General features: G+C 40.0%; 1 protein-coding gene across 8 annotated transcripts in view; it reads right to left on the bottom strand.

Moving 5' to 3' along the window:
• KLHL13 (kelch like family member 13) overlaps window positions 1-20,059 on the bottom strand; it is a 126,806-nt gene that overhangs the window by 60,807 nt on the left and 45,940 nt on the right. For 4 of the 8 annotated variants that reach the window (XM_077826453.1, XM_077826452.1, XM_077826455.1 and 1 more), the window contains 2 exons: window positions 1,803-1,847; window positions 1,194-1,306 (listed from right to left, as the gene is read on the bottom strand). The exons of 3 other annotated variants lie outside the window; for them this stretch is intronic. In XM_077826453.1, the coding sequence (XP_077682579.1) occupies window positions 1,194-1,291 (98 nt within the window). In that variant the 5' untranslated portion in view covers window positions 1,292-1,306; window positions 1,803-1,847. Of the gene's footprint in view, window positions 1-1,193; window positions 1,307-1,802; window positions 1,883-20,059 lie in introns of those variants that run through there. One more of the 8 variants, XM_077826459.1, reaches the window with a different exon arrangement.

The following is a 20,059-nucleotide window of genomic DNA, read 5'->3' as shown; positions in this document are numbered from 1 at the left end:
TTAAACATTAGCTTTTTCACAACAAAAATAGGGACTATGCATATGAGGTGCCTTATCTTGCTTTAATCTTACTGACCAATTACTGACCCCTCAACAGAAAAATATTTATGGAACCCGTAAACATCTACATGTCACACTCTGTCCTCATAAGAGATAAAGCAAAACCTAGGTAATACAAGGTTGAGTAATGACATCTCCTATTTTACACAAGTCACAATAATTAATAATGTAGCTATTATACTAAGGAATACTACTAAAAGTAACTTTTTATTCCATTAATTTTCTTCGTAGCATATGTTGTGTGCAATATCAAATGTACTTAAGCTGTTTGTTTTTAATAATCTTCCTGATTTAAAGAAAAATGCCATAACAGCACTTAAAGAGGAAAAACTGCGTACTTAATCAAGATTAAGCTTTATTTCAGATTGCTAAAGCAAAACAAGCCACCTGTATACACTAATACAAAATTTACAACCATAATCAGAAGCTGAAGTATAAGCTTTACTAAGAGTTGCCAAGAAACTCAGGCATATACATTTTATGTATCTATTAAAATGCATGCACATCTAGAACCTACTGTGAGTGAACAAACTGCATAAACAAATGCATACACATTTTACATGTAAGTATCACACACAATAAAAAAATGTTTTAACCCTCATGCTTTTATTTCAAGTATTTTTTTAAAAGTGTGAGATGTTAAATTCTTAAAGAGTATGACTGTAAAGGATAAAAGCAAGACTTAAGTCAAGATGTACCATCCCAAAACTAAAACACACACAAAAGTGCACAACAATATAGCAGGTGATTCTATATTCAATGTCTAACAATCAGAGAGCTATTTATCTTTAGAATATATGCCACAAATAAAAGCCTGCCTAGATGCTTAGACTTATTGATCCGAGATCTGTATTACAAATCAATGATAACTTGAACTTTTCAAATGAAAAGTTAAAAATATTTGTAAATATGATTAAATCTGCACAATTTCTCTGCATTTCAACAAAGGGAAGACTTGACAACACCTACCATGAAAACAATAAGAAGGTAACATTTGAGACTGTATATATAGAAAGAAAAAATAAGGTAAAATTCTGAGTGCCAATGTCATTAAATATATAACAGGGTATTTTGCCAAATGGTAGTCTCATGAAAGAAATCCCACCTTATTTATCCTCATTTCTCTCACTTACATGTATGCTGGAGAAAGTGGCGATGACCTGGATGTTTTAAGCACAGGAACTGGGAATTTCCAGATAGCAGGAGAGCTCGTTTTCCATTTCAATGGCATGTTGTCACCACGGTACTACAATAACAGTAAACAGCGTTTCCATAACAGACTACCAACTAGGACTTCCATTCCACACACTACTGACACAGCAGTGGCTGCTGCTAAGAACAAGCAAGCGATTCTGCCAATGCCCTTAAACCGATGCTTCCAATCTGTAAAATAGGGCTGTGAGGCATCTCCTTTTAAATCCTGCTGTCCCCTAAAGCAATATGATGATTCTATCGCTCTAACTCAACAATAGTGCCACCTCGTTAGGGAAGCGTTGACTGCAGTATATGTTTAAAAAAAAAAAAGAAAAGACTGCACTGTGCAAACCAGCACAATGCAGCTTTATTTAATTAAACCAGCAAAGATTTTTTTAAAGCTATTGTAATGCTATTGTTCTACCTTAACAGGGACACTGCAGTACTGTGCTTGCAGCACTGTGCTTCATTCTGTTCCTATTAACCTGATTTCTGACCAATGGCAGCAGGAAAAAAAATGGGTTTCATATGAAAAGGAAACAACCTACCTACTCAGAATACACTTGTCATCCTCTGAACATTCTTCTTTTGAGCTGCAACAATACAAATGGGATATGAACCTCAGCATAGCCTTAGGCCACGGCTAATAGAGATCAGTGACTAAATTCAGCAGCCTGTTTTCCTCTTGTGCAAGCTCTGGCCAGACAATACAAAAATGCCATTATAGAAAAAGCCCAATGCAAAAATGCCAGTCCTTCTAATCCATAGTTAGGGAGGCAAAAATGTAAGAATAAGTATAAATTGCTGCAGATTTCTGCATGCTCTTCTAACAGCTTCTGGTTCAGGTTGTTCTCATTTTTCTATTCTTATTTCCAAGAAGGATGAGCAAAATCTCATGCATTTTACAACATGCTGTGGGAACATGAATATCACTCTGTCTTCTGCAGTAGAGAAGCACAGAATAGCATGCTGTTAATAGCAGTCTTTGTAGGGACGCTATCAACAGTCTAATTCATTGCCCCCCCCCCCCCCAACAGCTCACAAATTGCCTGAAATACTGACGAAGCAGACGGTCATGCAGGTGTCCATCAGGGACCACTCTGCAGCTCTGTGGTCTGTTTGGTGCCCTCCAGGGGCTGATGACTGACAGGGATGCTTAAAAGGTGAGCTGCTAAAAACAGACATTTAGGCACTGTATGAAAATTATTTTGCATAAGAAGTTTATGTACCTAGAAAAAGCACAAAAGCAAAAAAACTTATTTCACTGAAATCATTGTTTAATATTTGTTTTTAAAGATACTACTACATAACACCTTATTTAAACCAATGTTAGTATATTGGCAGGGTAGGCTAAACCAATATGTTTAGAATACTGACAGTACAGACTTCAAAGTAGTCTCTTTTACATGTGGCATCATGCTATTAAGCCAAGCTAGTTATTCTGGTTACCAGCATGGCTTTATTCTGTCCCAGCACAGTAATAGCCTCTTCAGATATACTGGGAAAAGACAGAAACAGTGCTAGTGTTTACATTTACCACTAGTATTCCTGACAGGTTTTTCTGTAAATTTCTTTAAAAAAAACAAACAAAAACAACAAAAACACCCCACACACATTCTAGCAGTGTCTGGAAGCACTACTATAAGGGGGCTGTTAACACATCCATTACAAATCTTTATTTTCAAATTTATAACTACTCTAAGAATCTGTTCTAAACTAAAACTTAGCACTGCATGTCTTTACAAGTTTTCCCCAAAATGGCACTGGGCAGTTTAAAGTTACAGTAACAAACACAGGACATAAACTAAAGTGGTTTTGGGAGTTCATTTCATTATTCTAACTCAAAAACAGTTTGCACTTACTCCGCAAGCAATTAAGGGGCTAATCTCTTAGTACTTTGAAAAAAATTACACTGGCAACAGTTTGAAACTGGCAAAAAAGTTATCCAGATGTACTTGCTGAATATGGAAGAATGAGATTTACGTTCTTTAATCCTACGGAAAAAACTAAAATCTTGCTAACTGCACGCATCCATTTGTAGCTGATGGGAGTCTGTCAAAATAAGACTTTTTTTTAAAGACTATAGTTATGTACCTGTATGCACACAGACACTTACCAGCAATGCACAGAAGAGACTGATTTGCATACACACAACTAGACAGATTAGATCTTGCCCTACCGGAATCCATGGTTTAGCATTCTTTTAAATTAGAAAAAAAAAAGTCATTGGATATTTGCTAACACACAACCACATGGAAGAAACTAGGACTTTTAAAAAAACAAACTGTATAGCAAGAATAATGTAAATTAATGTATACAGGCTTAAAGCACAACAATACAATGTTCTTAAGCCCCACCTTACGCTTAATGTATATTATGGATTTCCTGTCTGAATATAGAAAGGTTTGGCTGTTCCTGCGAAATCTAAAAGCAAGGGGACTAAAGAGTTTCTGTTTATGGATTAACAGAACATACTAAAAGCCAATAAACAGACTAATTTTAAAAAAAACAACAACGGCCTCAAGAGGTCATCTGTGTCACACTCTGGCTCAGCCAGCGTAAATGTACACATAAGCAATTCAGCCAGTCCCTTGTATCTGAACTAATATTTGAAATTACAGTCTCTGTGATGAAACCAACCTATTGCCAAAGAGCAAGAATTCATTAGTCACTGATCAGCTCTGACCCCTCTAAGGTAAGCCAATGAACAGAACCACCTAAGAACCTGATTAACTACACTGGGGGTTTCTGTTTCTTTAATTTGGAAGTATTTTAGACTAATCCATTATTGTACATTAAAAGGTAATATGATTATAATAGTGCCGATTAGTAATAGTTTTATAATACACTGCCATTAGCATTTTTAAAAACATATCAATTCCATCCTCTATTTGAACTCATCTTCTCTTAATGTTCACCACACAGTTGGTGTTGCTGTTCTATTCAAACAAGCGTGCTAACGCCCTACTCGTGTGTGCCTTATCTAGTGTTTGAGACAGTAAGAGTCTACCAATGCATTAGCTAGAAATAGGCATAGTGTAGGTATGCAGTTTGAGAACTTCCCAACAACTCTCCTAACCACTTTCAACATGACCTGCAAAAGCCCTGCAATTCTAGTCATGGGCCTCAATTGACTACAGGGCACTATCAGTGTCTAATTTTATGCTGGTTGTGTGATGTATGCCTACTATTATAATAATCTAGAGACTTGGATAACAATCAAAGATTAAATATTTTAAATCATGAAAATAAAGACCTATAGCATTGAGCTACTCCTCAAAGGTGGGGGGGGGGGAGTGGGGAGAGAAGGAGAATGCATCTCTAATAAAAAGTCCAGCAAAAACCAAATGAGAACAAGGAAATATCAGTCAGTGCTAGAATTACATGTGAGAAGCTAACTCCAGAATTACATAAAAGCTGTTTTATCCAGCATGTTGAGGGAATGGGGGTGCTGGTAAGTGAAAAATGCCGGTTAATTAAGAGGGAGGGAGTGTGGGTGCGGGTGAGGGGAGGGGTGCAGGCTGGGGGTTGGGGCATGGGGGGCATATGGATCATGGGCTCTGGGAGGGAGTTGGGTGGGGGGAGCCTCGGGGCAGTGTGCTGGGATGCAGAAGGAGGTGCCGGACCCAGTGGGCGCTCACCTCAGGCGACTTCCCGGAAGAGGCGACCTGTGCCGGCTGCTTCTAGGCAGCTTTGTGCACTGCCTCTGCCTGCAGGCGCCGCCCTTGCAGCTCCCATTGGCCGCGGTTCCCAGCCTATGGGAGCTGCGGAGGCAGTGCTCGGGGCAGGGTAGGGGTCGTGCACAGAGCTGCCTGCCACGCCTCCACCTAGGAGCAGCCGGGACAGGTTGCCACTTGTGGGGAGCCGCCTGAGGCGAGTAGCCCCTGGATCCAGCACCCTGCGCCCCAAACCCCTGCCCCAAGCTCCCTCCCACACCTAAACTCCCTCCTAGAGCCCACACTCCACACCCCTTCCCGCTCCCCAGCCAGCCCCGTGCCAACCAGACTATAAACTGGAATTTCAATGAAGATCAGAAATGCCGGTTTATAGAGCTTTCAGGTTGGTGAAGTGCCAGATAAAACAGCTTTTACTGTACTTGTTTTTCTGTTTTTTCCACCCACTTTCTCTGTTCTAAAGAAAACTGTGCACTTCAAACCCCATTTTTCATTTTAAACCCGTTAGACCATCAGAGTCAAAAGGACGGGAAAAAAAACACACTTTGCTTTAAACTAAATTTAGAAATCCAATTTCAAATTTTACAAAAATTGGGATTGTGTGTTTTAGAGCTATTAAAATGCTGAACTGACATGAACTATCATGAAAAGCTATTTTAATCAACAAAAAAAGAAGTAGAACTAAAGCTCAAAAGGCATTTCCATCAAAGACATGAAACTCAAATGTGATCTTCACTTCACAACCAGCATTTTAAATTGAGGTCTCAAGACACAAGCCTAGACACTGAAAGAGACCAACCAATGTTACATAACACTTTTAGTCAGGATCCCTAAAAGCTTAACAAAAAGTTAGCATACTATTTTCCTTACCCATCATCTCCCTGCCCCACACACAGACTTTCCCACAGGCCTCTCCCTCTTCCTTCCTACAATCCATCTACCTGTACCTATCTTTGTTTTTTGAAGAACCGGCCCACTACCTTGACAATATTTTATAATATTACGGTCAGCTGATAAACATATTTTTTTTAGGCTATACAGCTGAAAGAGTTAATAATGTTCAATTCTAAGTAAGGCAAATTAACTCCCACTGTTTTGCCTGGGTATTAAAGCATGAACTCGAGTCCTGTTGAAGCCAATGGAAATGTGTGTATTTTCACTGCAATGATGCTAATAACATGCAAAAACACATTTAAAATATTATAGAAAGAGTGGGTATGTGAACTAGGCAGTTCTTCTCTTAAAATGTCAGTGAATCAACATGCCTCTGCTCTGCCTTAGGAACTAAGAATCTTTCATTTAACAGAGTGTTTTTGTTTTAAAAACTGAATGAGAGAAGAAATAAAAAGCAAAAGGAGCCGTAGTTCATTACTGAGAATAAAGCAAGGCTATTTTGATTGTATTTTGAATTGAAAAGATCACAAGTTATCCAGAAAAAAACCTTTTACAAAATAAATAATCCCTCAAAGACACCGAATGTAGGTGCCAATATATTAAAGCAGTATAGAATCATAGAATATCAGGGTTGGAAGGGACCCCTGAAGGTCATCTAGTCCAACCCCCTGCTCGAAGCAGGACCAATTCCCAGTTAAATCATCCCAGCCAGGGCTTTGTCAAGCCTGACCTTAAAAACCTCTAAGGAAGGAGATTCTACCACCTCCCTAGTTAACGCATTCCAGTGTTTCACCACCCTCTTAGTGAAAAAGCTTTTCCTAATATCCAATCTAAACCTCCCCCACTGCAACTTGAGACCAGTACTCCTCGTTCTGTCATCTGCTACCATTGAGAACAGTCTAGAGCCATCCTCTTTGGAACCCCCTTTCAGGTAGTTGAAAGCAGCTATCAAATCCCCCCTCATTCTTCTCTTCTGCAGGCTAAACAATCCCAGCTCCCTCAGCCTCTCCTCATAAGTCATGTGTTCTAGACCCCTAATCATTTTTGTTGCCCTTCGCTGGACTCTCTCCAATTTATCCACATCCTTCTTGTAGTGTGGGGCCCAAAACTGGACACAGTACTCCAGATGAGGCCTCACCAATGTCGAATAGAGGGGAACGATCGCGTCCCTCGATCTGCTCGCTATGCCCCTACTTATACATCCCAAAATGCCATTGGCCTTCTTGGCAACAAGGGCACACTGCTGACTCATATCCAGCTTCTCGTCCACTGTCACCCCTAGGTCCTTTTCCGCAGAACTGCTGCCTAGCCATTCGGTCCCTAGTCTGTAGCGGTGCATTGGATTTTTCCGTCCTAAGTGCAGGACCCTGCACTTATCCTTGTTGAACCTCATCAGATTTCTTTTGGCCCAATCCTCCAATTTGTCTAGGTCCTTCTGTATCCTATCCCTCCCCTCCAGCGTATCTACCACTCCTCCCAGTTTAGTATCATCCGCAAATTTGCTGAGAGTGCAATCCACACCATCCTCCAGATCATTTATGAAGATATTGAACAAAACCGGCCCCAGGACCGACCCTTGGGGCACTCCACTTGATACCGTAATGTGTCCAGAGATCACTATGACATATTTCTGTTCACTTCCTGAAGAGTGTAAGTCTACAAAAGTTACTGTGACAGATGACTAATACTTTCAGATATGCTTGGCTGCCCTAAACAAAAACAAAAACATGAAGAACAATCGAGAGTGGAGAAGAGTAGGCTGAAAGTGGAGAGAGTAATACAAAAGTGATTTGTAGTCTACTCTTAGTGCTGTCAAAATTCTATTATGGGACAAGCTTCGGTCTCTATAGCAATGTAAGCAGAGCTACTGGTAAAAAAAAAAGGAAAAAACAAATCCTTAAATATTAAAAGTGAAGCATCAGTCAGACTTCCATTCAGGGTATGCATCACATGTTTAAACATGAAATACTGCAGATTTCACCCACATTTTCAACAGTTTTTCCACACAAACTACAAACTTGCTGAAGAATTTGCGGCAGTAACAGTTTAGGATGCACTATGCACTGTTGTCGTGGCCGTGTTGGTCCCAGGATTAGAGACACAATGTGGGTAAGGTAATATTTTTCATTGGACCGTGTCTCCCTCACCAACAGAAGTTGATCCAATAAAAGGTATTATCTCACCCACCTTGCCTGCCTAGAATGCACCATGTTAGAGAAAGCAACTTTGCAGCCACTTATATACAGTGGATCCCCTTTATCTGACAAGGAAATTTTACTTCAAAGAATAAAAAGTCATTCTCCTTCACCCCAACACAAACACACCCCACACTGGAAAAGAATATTTATTTGGATATTTTCCTCATCTGGTTTGCAAACTAGCAAAATATATGACAATCAACTAACTGAACTGAGATAACAGTTGGTTCTCTGGAAACTAACCAAGTTAACTAAGGTTTCAGAGTAACAGCCGTGTTAGTCTGTATTCGCAAAAAGAAAAGGAGGACTTGTGGCACCTCAGAGACTAACCAATTTATTTGAGCATGAGCTTTCGTGAGCTACAGCTCACTTCATCGGATGCATACTGTGAAGTGAGCTGTAGCTCACGAAAGCTTATGCTCAAATAAATTGGTTAGTCTCTGAGGTGCCACAAGTACTCCTTTTCTTTTTGCAAGTTAACTAATAAGCTGAAGCATTACCAGTGTAAGTATTATGTGGATTACATGTGTTTTTCAAAAAACAAAAAATAAAAACATCTTTCAATTGTAATGGCATGTTAATAAGGCCATTTTACACTTTGATAGCTCCAGGAATTTCTGAATACACTGCAGGCGGCAACACCTTGATTGTAAAAATCCTTTAATACAAGACAGTCAGAGATATAACCTTTAAAAACAAGCGAAATAATTTTTTCAAGTCATGTAACCAGACACCAGAAATGGTGAAAAAAATGGCACCGCATGTTTGTTATTCTAGAAGACAGTCAGCATTTGGAAGAATTATTTGAACAAGCGTTCTAAATGTATTAATACAGTAATATTTAATAACTATGCATAATGATTAGAGAAGTTATTTTTGTAAATGTTCCCCCAACAAGTATTTCCAGTTGAGAGAGCATTTTACTGAACTGTCAAAGTCTGCCTTATTTTCTTAAATCTCTTGCTATTACTTGAGTTTTGTTTTGCCATAACATTCAAAAGCAGCACAATCTGATTTTGGACTCTCCATTTTCACATCTAATTTTAATCAGGTTAAAAGAAAAATCTTTCCACAATTATGACCGAGATTTTAAGGAAAGTTTATAGCAAGCTTTAACTTAAACTTCAAACTTAACACACTTCTCTCTAAAATGAGGAGCCGGTGGTTGTGGTACGTGGAGGAGAAAGGTTCTGGAGGCCCAATTTAGGTTGCTAGGTAAGAGATTGAAGTCCAGGACCTCCATGGCAGCACTCTCTAAAATGCTTCAAGTTCCACATCCAGGGCCAGTTAGACAGGGAGAATTGCAGCGTCTCAATGAATGGATGAGACGATGGTATAGTTTTAGGTTTATTACGAACTGGGGAACCTTTTGGGAAAGAAGGAGCTTATAGAGGAAGGACGGGCTCCACCTAAACCAAAACAGAACTAGATGGTTGGCTTGTAAAATTAAAAAGGCTGTAGAGGAGTTTTTAAACTAAACGTGGGGGAAATCCAACAGAGACAGAGAGCACACGATTCAGAAAGAGATGATTTAGTTGGGGATTGGTCCTGCTTTGAGCAGGGGGTTGGACTAGATGACCTCCTGAGGTCCCTTCCAACCCTGATATTCTATGATCCCTTAGGGAAGGATCTATGAACAGGGATTTTCTATATTCTAGTTAGGAGAAGAGGATAGAAGCAAAGGTAGGAATTGAATAGAAACAGTCAAATGAAAAAGTGTCCTATTCAATTACATCACATAATGACAGCTAAAAAGTGACAAATACCATAAGTGCTTGTATGCAAATGCTAGAAGTCTAAATACTAAGATGATTGAACTTGAGTGCCTGGTATTAAATGAGGATACTGATATAATAGGCATCTCAAAAACTTGGTGGAACAATGATAATCAATGGGCCACAGTAATAATAGGGTACAAAATATATAGGCATGATAGAGTAGGTCATGCTGGTGGGGAAGTGGCACTATATCTGAAAGAACGCATAAAGTCAAATATAGTAAAAATCTTAAATGAATTAAACTGTACCATAGAATCTCTATGGATAGCAATTCCATGCTTGAATAATAAGAATATAGCAGTAGACTACCAATCATCTGACCGGGATGGTGATTGTGAAATGCACCAAAAGATTAGAGACCCTATAAAAATAGAAAAGTCAGTAATAATGGGGGAATTTCAACTATCCCTATATTGATTTGTTATGTGTCACCTGAGAATGGGATACAAAGATAAAGTTTCTAGACACCATTAATGACTTTTTTGGAGCAGCCAGTCCTGGAACTCGCAAGGGGAGAAGCAATTTTTGATTTAGTCCTAAGTGAAGCATAAGATCTGGTGAATCTAGATGAACAGCATAATATAATTAATTGTAACATCCTTCCGGGGGGCGGGGGAATACCAAAGAGCCCACCAGAAGCATTTAACTTCAGAAATGGGAACTACACAAAAATGAGAAAGCTAGTTAAATGGATATTAAAAAGTACAGTCCCAAAAGTGAAATGCCTGCAAGCTACATGGAAACTTTTTAAAAACATGATGAGAAGCTAAAATTAAATGAATATCCCAAATTAAAAACATAATAAGAGGACTAAAAAAGTGCCACTATAGCTAAACAACAAAGTAAAAAGCACTTAGATGCAGAAAGGCATCCTTTAAAAATTGGACGTTAAATCCTACTGCGGAAAACTGAAAGGAGCATAAACTGACAAGTCAAGTGTAAAAGTATAATTATGAAGGCCAAAAAAGAACTTGAAGAACAGCTAGAAAGAGACACAAAAACTAATAGTAAAAAAAATTTTGAAGTCCATCAGAAGCAGGAAGCCTGACAAACAACCAGTGGGGCCACTGAACGATCAAGGTGTTAAAGAAAGCACTCAAGGAAGACAAGGCCACTGTGGAAAAGCTAAATGAATTCTTTGCAGTGAAGACCAATGCAGAGGATGTGAGGGAAATTCTCACACCTGAGCCATTCTTTTTAGATGACAAATCTGAAAAACTGTCCCAGACTGTGGTGTCAATAGAAGCAGCTTTAGAACAAATTAATAAGTTACACAGTAGTAAGTCCCCAGGACCAGATGATATTCACCCAAGAGTTCTGAAGGAACACATATATGAAATTGCGGAACTACTAACTGGTATGTAATTTAAGATTTAAATCAGCCTCTGTACCAGATGACTGGAGGATAGCTAATGCAACACCAGCTTTTAAAAAAAAAAAAAAAAAAAAGGCTCCAGAGGCAATCCTGGCAACAGAAAAGGTACAGAGAAGGCCAACAAAAATGATTAAGGAAATGGCACACGAATGGAAAACATTAAAAAGACTGGAACTTTTCAGTTTAGAAAAGAGATGACTAAAGGGGGATATGATCGACGTCTATAAAATCACGTATGGTGTGGACAAAGTGATTAAGGAAGCATTATTTACTCCTTCAAGTAACACAAAAACCAGGAGTCACCCAAAGAAATTAATAGGCAGCAGGTTTAAATAAACAAAAGGAAGTACTTCTTCACACAACACAATAGCCAACCTGTGTAACTCAGGGGATGTTGTAAAGGGCAAAACTATAATGGGGCACAAAAAGGAATTAGGTAAGTTCATGGAAGATAGATCCATCAGTGGCTATTAGCCACAACAGTCAAGGATGCAACCCCATACTTTGGGGTCAGAAGCTGGAAATGGGCGACAGGGAATGGATCACTTAATGACTGCCTGTTCTATTCATTCCCTCAGAAGCATCTGGCATTAGCCACTGTCAAAAGACAGGATACTGGGTTAGATGGACCATTGGTTTGACCCAGTCTGGCTATTTTTATCTGTTTATATCACTGGTACAAACAAAATTCAGTTTTACTTAGTCACAATGCTTCTTACAGAAGAGCAATAGGTAAAATAATTTCTTCATAAATCACTTTCTTTGAATCACCCTCTTTTAATCTCAGTCTTTTAATCTCAGTCTAGCAACTATGTTGGTGAACCTCAGCTCAATAAGAAATGCTCTTGCTTTCAATTAGTATTAAATGTTCAGAGTACTATGCTCATTTTCCAAAGCAACAGCATGCATATATTTAACAGTTTCCAAAGAACTCCGAGCACTCAATACACATGCATGGCAGCCAGACTGACAGTGCTGCAACTAACTGGTCCAAAGCAACAATTCGTTTTATTAGATCTAGCTATGAACTACAAAGGATTTATATGAAAGTTACAACTTCTCTGTAGCTTTTATAGTCTATTGGCCAAACAATTGTATTTACTAAAGCTTGCCAAAACATATTCACTCAGTATACCAGAATGATTCCTAAAATATTAAACAGCTTAATAATTAAGAGGGAGACAGAGGTGAGTGTTGGTCAGTTAGAAATGGGATAGTGTACTGCACCTGTTAGTTTTCATTCTCTTTTTCTGGATCTTTTCTATGTTTACCTTATTTTTTAAAATGGAACTCAAATTATAATTGATGATAAATTTTCCTCTTAAATCTTATTTGCTTTTGGCCAATCTTAAACAGAAATTAGATATGAATTAGAGCAGCCAGGTCAACAGAAGAATCTGCACCAGGTCTTAGCTTGGAATAGCTACATTGCTCAAGGGTGTGGATTTTTCACCCTGAGTGCTGTAGCTATATCAACCTATGTTTTAACTGCAGACCAGACCCAAGACCTCAATTTAGCTAGTCAAGGTCATCCTAGGGAAAACATGCATTAACTAACCACAACCTAATCTTGATCTCGTCTAATTAGACAAGCCAGAGTGGCTGCAGCCAATGTGATAACATCCTGGGCTATATCATTTAGGGTACTAATAGTAACATAACACCACACAGCACTTTCTGCGACTTTCTACAGATGATTGAAGAAGCTGCATCTGCCTGGATTATGGCAGTCCATTCTATGACTGACAAATATTTAACAGAGAAACAATGTGGATGAGAGAATATCTTTTACAAGCTCTTGAGCCCGTCTCTCTCATCAACAGAAGTTAGTCCAATAAAAGGTATTACCTCACCCACCTTGTCTCGCTAATATTCTGGGACCGACACCGCTACAGTTACACTGTAGATATCTAACAGGCAGACTGCTTCAAAACAGGGTGTAGCCAATCCATAGTTTCTGCTAAGTACCCAACAGATTTTGCAGTTGAGAAGGATTAAGAGGTCATTAAGGATTAAGGATGTTCATTACACTATTGAGGGCCAATTTTAGGCATAAATTATTAGGAATCCAGACCAGATCTACAGTCGTGGTCATCAATTTATGAATGGATAACCAGCTCTTAATGTCTGACAAAGATAGGCTGAGAGGAATCCTGCCGAGTCCCCAGAGAAGCCCGGTAATCAACACAGGTTTAATAAAGCAAACCCCGTCCTCCAACAATACCATTCAGAGAGCCCCAGTTCAAAGGCACCACCCCCCTCCACCTGATAGTGATGAGGAGCAGATAATGTTACCACCAAAACTGAAGTAGTAGTCTGAGTTGTCTGGAGACAGGGAGAAGGAAGAACATTATACATGTGTGAAAGTGAGATGTAAGTGAATGAAAATCCAAATATGATCTCAGATTGCTCCTTCACTCCAACTCTGTCTGTGTGTTGATATCTGAAAAACCTGAGGGCATCCCTGCACGCGCGCACATACACAACCCTCAGTTCCCTGTGGTTGCTAGAAAGTAGGAGCATTTTGTTCTCCCACCCAAAAGTCTCTTCCTTGCTATGAAGACAATAATGGGAAGGTATCCACTAATCTATCCTTCTATTCTGCTTCCCCCTCCTCAGTGAGCTGCTCCAGTGATAACCTCTACATTGCTCGTAATGTTCCCAAACTGCAGCAAAGTGGAGCTAACCTAATTTTCATCAATTTCACCACTCCCATATTCCCAGGAACAAGACTGAAAACTGACAAAGTGGTTAGTTTTCACAAGCTCCTGGGGAAGCCACAGACAGCAGCAGAGGACTAGAACAGTCTGTAGGCAAGTATTTGGGTTTCATTTTATAGATTGGAAAGTAGTACGTGTTTAAATGACTTGCTCAAAGTAAGAGGGGAAGACGTAGAAGAAGCCAGGAGAGAATCTAGGTCTCCCAATTCCCTGTTCTTGTGACAATAATGCCCTTCCTTCCATCTTAAGATTCAAACAGAAATGCAAATAAGTTATAAAAATAAAGCTGTGTCCTATTATGGAGTAATCACATTTCAGAATTGAGCAGAACGCATGTATCTTTATAATCTGTCCCTTAAATATAAAGGCTAAACTGGTATGACTTCCTTCAGTTCTAAACTTTAAATATTTGAATATGCTTAGCTATGCCAAACACTTGAATGCTAGTTAGTATCCACTGTATTTTCTGTCCTGTAACTCTTGTTCACTCTTTAAAAGTCTTTACAAAAATCAGTTATGCCGCCCTCTGGTGACAATGTGAACTAACCAGCATAAGAACTTAGTCCCATAAAAATTACCTCTCTCACCCTGTCTCAGCATACCTAACACTCATTTTAACAAGTCCCTATGTCAATGGGGAAACTACAATACAAAGTCAGATCAGATTTTAAAATAAGAGATTAATGTAACCAAATTAGTTTTTTCTTTTGTAGATCTGAACAAGTTTATATATTTTCCTGCTCCATGCCAGGTACAGGTAGGCGGCATATGACCATTGTCACTCATGATCAGGGAGCAAACATTGTCGCATACAGAATAAGCTATAGTCAGCAGAAATGTTGGTCTCAAGTTGCAGTGGGGGAGGTTTAGGTTGGATATTAGGAAAAACTTTTTCACTGGGAGGGTGGTGAAACACTGGAATGCGTTACCTAGAGAGGTGGTGGAATCTCCTTCCTTAGAGGTTTTTAAGGTCAGGCTTGACAAAGCCCTGGCTGGGATGATTTAATTGGGGATCGGTCCTGCTTTGAGCAGGGGGTTGGACTAGATGACCTCCTGAGGTCCCTTCCAACCCTGATATTCTATGATTCTATGTTCTGCTGTAAATCCTGTTTAGAAAGTGTTACAATAATCAAGCTTTGTGACACAAATCATCTGTTGCCATTGTAAAGTCACTGCATTGTGCACGTACAGCTATGTGTTTTCAGATTTGATTATTGATTTTCTGCAGTTTAGCAAAGGGTCTGCTATTCATTAGGGATTGCCCTGCTAAATTTCAGGCAATGAATGACTCAGTAGAGACAAGCTTAAATTCAGATATATGCAGCACTTCCATGAGTCTAGGTTCTGGGATCGCTTGAAGGCTGAAGCCTTTGAAGCCTTCCAGCCCATCTTCACATGGCATTCACAGTAAGCATGAAAGGAAGGCAGAAGTGCTATTCGGTGTTCTATCTAGGATCTGGTTGCTGGTGAAGACATCCATGAAATCTTACAGCTGAGCCAGACATACTCTATTCCAAGCTACAGGATACAGCCGTCACACTTCTCTGTGAGGGCCATCGCCAGTTACACACACATTTGTTAAGCAGCATTTGTTAACATATGTTTGGTACTGTACATTGAAAACAAATGGTCAGTCCCTACCCCTTCATGATATAGAATAAAAGAATGTTTGCCCTGAGACACTGCAAGCACTGGTAATATAACCCTCCACGCCCACGGCCTCTAAAACTTTAGATATAGATTTAATACAAAACTATGGTGAATACACATCAATGGTAAGCAAAGAAACAAACCTGAGAAGCTCTTCTCGAATGCATTAAGAAATCTCCTGTATTTACTCTTTTCTGCCTAATCTAAATATGGTAAAGGGATTTTACCCTGTATGGGGATAAATGATTTAGGGTGTGTTCAGAGTAAATGTGCTGTCATTCTTCTATGGAGAGAAGGTAGCCCCTCCCTCTGAGAACGTGAGAGGAGATGGCCCTACCCTCAGAAGGAGGGGGACTGACAGCTGGAGGAGAAAGGGGAGTGGGGGGGGGGACAGTTGAGGGGCAGAGGGGAGCCTGAGAGAGAGAAACAGAGTCTATGTAAACAAACAGGGAAAGAAGGCAGACAGGAACGGAGGGAAACCAGGACAGAAAGAAACACAGTAAGTAGAGAGACAGACTGAACAGGACAAACATGCAGAAGAGGGTTCCTTTAGTTTAAAGTTGGCTGGTCACATCAGTCCATGTTTGATGGTGTGTTCCTGAGAAGCAGTTAGAGGCAAAAAAAAACCATCCTTTAAAAAGCGGAAGTTAAATTGATAAACTAAACAATAAGAAGTCATCAGAACCAGATGCTTTTCACCCAAGAGTTCTCAAGGAACTCAAATGTGAAATTGCAGAACTACTAACTGTAGTCTGTTACCTATCATTTAAATCAGCTTCTGTACCAAAATGACTGGAGGACAGCTAATATGACGCCAATTTTTAAAAAGGTCTCCAGAGGTGATCCCAGAAATTACAGGCCTGTAAGCCTGGCTTCTGTACCAGGCAAACTGGTTTTAAACTATAAGAACAAAATGGTCAAACAGATTAACATAATTTGTTGGGGAAGAGTCAATATGGTTTTTGCAAAGGGAAATCATGCCTCACCAATATACTAAAATTCTTTGAGGGGGTCAACAAACATGTGGACAAAGGGGATCCAGTGGATATAGTGTACTTAGATTTTCAGAAAGCCTTTGACAAGGTCGCTCACCGAAGGCTAATCTTAAGCAAAGTAAGCTGTCATGGGATAAGAGGGAAGGTCCTTATGGATTGGTAACTGGTTAAAAGATAGAAAACAAAGGGTCGGAATAAATGGTCAGATTTCAGACTGGAGAGAGATAAATAGGGGTATCCCCCAGGGATCTGCACTGGGCCCAGTCCTATTCAATATATTCATAAATGATCTGGAAAAAAGGGTAAACAGTGAGGTGGCAAAATTTGCAGATGATACAAGGAGGCCTAATCAGCACAGAGTAGAGTGGAAGAATTACTTCTTGGGTCTTGCTTACAACACTCCTGTTAACATAGCCCAGAGTGATGTTCGGTTTTTTACAACAGCGCTACACTGTTGATTCTCATTTAGCTTGTGGTCCACTCTGACCCCCAGATCCCTCCGCAGTACTCCCTCCTAGGCAGTCATTTCCCATATTGCATGTGTGCAACTGACTGTTCCTTCCTAAATGAAGTAATTCGTATTTGTCCTTATTTAAATTTCATCCTGTTTACTTCAGACCATTTCTCCAGTTTGTCCAAATCATTCTGAATTTTAATCCTGTCCTCCAAAGCACTTGCAACCCCTCCCAGCTTAGTATCATCCACAAGCTTCATAAGTGTGCTCTTTGCCACTATGCATCAGATTTGTTGTTACAGAGCCAGATGTACCTGTGCTGCTCCCACCTGAACCTGTGCAGTTGGACTGGTGTAACTGAGGACAGAATTAGACCTGCAAAACTTTTATTACTGATACAAGGCAAAAAGAGAGTCCAGCGGAACTGTCAGCTTGAATCTGAAGGGCTATCAGTTTATTTAAAAAAAAAATCTTACTTGTAATCTGATCACAGATACAAAAATTGAGAAATAAGTAATACAACAATAATGGCAGCTTTACAGTCACTTTTCAGTGAAGAACCACTCTTGAGAATAAAGCAACAGCCAACTTTGTATCCCAGGGCAAGAGGCTCTGAAACTACTTAGTCATCAACATTCAGTCACCAGTCTGAGATAAATGTATGTCTTGTACTAGTTATTAAGAAGGAGGTATAGAATCCTATACAGAGCACTAGGGAACTGAATGTGGAGACGAGAGCACACAAAAGGAAGTAGAAATTAAAGCTATTTTCTAGCCAAGATTATAATCCTTATTTAATCAGACGTAGGTATGGTCTCAGGAATCTGACTGCAAGATGAGTGGGGGGGAAAAAATGAATTCCTAAACTAGATAAATAAGATAGGTTACTGGACTATACTGGTTTAAACATAAGCATTATTAGAGAAAGAGCTAACATTACATCAGCATTTCTACAATCAATATATGTGGGTTTGTTTAGCGAATCATGGCACAAGAGGGAATACAAAGAATATAATGAGTGGAGGCAAAGCTCAGACACACAGAGAGAGAGAGAGAGAGAGAGAGAGAGAGAGAGAGATGTGTTTATATTCTAATTCAGTTAGATTATCAAGACCATTCGGCATAGAAAACAACTGCTGGCAAAAAGCTGGATCCTAGAATGAGCTTTTTTGCATATACGAACAGTGGCAGTAACTGATTCAAGCAGAAAAATCTGATTCACTGAGGAAAAAGAATTCTTCAAAGCCTCACTTAAACGTGAGCTGAAACAAACTGCTAAAATAATTGTTTAGCTATCATAAGTAATTAATGCATTGTTCAAGGACCACAACCACCAGATCAGATACTTTAACAAAAAGTAAACAGAAGCTCCAAAAACTGGAATGTAGTTACTCTAGTTTGTTTCTTCTATATCAGACTACACCACCATCACAAAGCTGCACAAAAACTTATCAAATAGTCTTTTAGGTTACAATGATATAGAACAGGGATGGCCAAACCCTCCAAGCCGCATACGACAATCTTCAGACAATCAAGAGCCAGAGCATGCCTGCCAGGGCTCAGGGCTTCAGCCCTGTGGGAAGGGGGGGGAGGTCTCTGGGCTTCAGTCCCAGGGGAGGCACCTGATGGGGCTCGGGGTTTCAGCCCTGCTCCTGCTGAAGCCCCGAACCCCGGCGGGTGCGCCCCACAGGCAGAAGCCCTGAGACTTCCCTCTCCACGGAGCAGAAGCCCCTACCTCACCACCCAGCTGCAAGGCAGAGGTCCCAATCTCTCCTTACCCCCAGTCTGGTAGGTGGAGAATGAGGAGGGACTCCGCAAGCAACACTTTAACGGTAAAAGAGCCGCATGGTTTGGCCACTCCGATATATAATCTAATGTAGGAGGAACACAGAACCCAAACAGCTTGAACTTCTATGGACAGGAATAGGTTTCAAAGTGCATTTGTAATTTTAAATCTGAGTATTACTCTCCAGTTTTTGGGGGGGAGGATTGTGGGGGTTTTCTTGTTAGGTTTTTGTGGTGTTTTTGTTTGTTTGTTTTTTTAATGTTCACAGCTACATGTTTGGTTCTTTTAACAGCACTAAATCAAAGTGGTTCAATAAACTCCCCCTCACAAAGTTCTCCATCCCATCATATTCTATCTAACCTGACAGTTCTCCTAGACTGATAGAAAGGATGAGGTTTTTGCTTTTTCCATCCAGCATGAATATCATTACCCCTAAGCCATCCACAGCAGATGGAGGTCTAGTCTAGCTTCAAGTTAAACCAATATAGGTGATGGCATGTGCAAGTAACCGAACAGGAGAACCTCACTAGTCCACACTTCGGAACTCACCCCTAACACAGTTGCACTGAAGAGAATTTTCAGTACACTGTAACGACTGTGCTACTGTACCAAGGCAAAGCCAAGTGAAGTCAGAGGAAGTTACCCAAATCTACTAGCTGGGCCGAGTTCTTATTAATGCCCTGCAACAGGACTGGGACTTATTGCTGACCAGTTATACTGGTCCTATCAGATGAAGGAAACCAAGGTATGAATGTACTGAAGCTATGAGGGTGAAGAGGAACCAAGCCAGGAGCCACAGTATGACAGGACAGCCAGAGAAGTGGAGCTTTATAAAGCCAGCCCAACTCTTCTCCACTTCATTTCCCTTGTTGTCTATTTCACTCCATCCACATCTCTGTCCTTATTGGCAAATTTAAGGAGGACATTGATAAGGTTTAAAACAGGGTTGCTATTCTGCCATCTTTGTCCAAAAGGGGTGCTGAGGGACCTGTCAATCTTTTTTTATATTAACTCTAGGAGGCTATCTTTGAGATGAAAGTTAATACAGGAGAGGCAAGGAGAACATATGAGGTTTAATACACTCGTCTCATATGCACTTCTTTTCCAGGCCCCCTGCTAACAGACCTCAGGTTGCAATAGGCATCCTGAAGCAGGACAATGAAATAGTAGGCCTTGGAAACGTGGAAACAGTGGTCCAAAGGGATGGAGATGGAAGCTAAAATTTTTCTTTTAAAATTAGATATGAAGATGGAGTGAAATTGACAGTATACCCATTGAGGA

The sequence above is a fragment of the Eretmochelys imbricata genome, chromosome 9, assembly GCF_965152235.1.
Source record: "Eretmochelys imbricata isolate rEreImb1 chromosome 9, rEreImb1.hap1, whole genome shotgun sequence".
Taxonomy (NCBI): domain Eukaryota; kingdom Metazoa; phylum Chordata; order Testudines; family Cheloniidae; genus Eretmochelys; species Eretmochelys imbricata.
The sequence above is the reverse complement of the archived record's forward strand: the minus strand, read 5'-3'. Positions and strand labels throughout refer to the sequence as shown.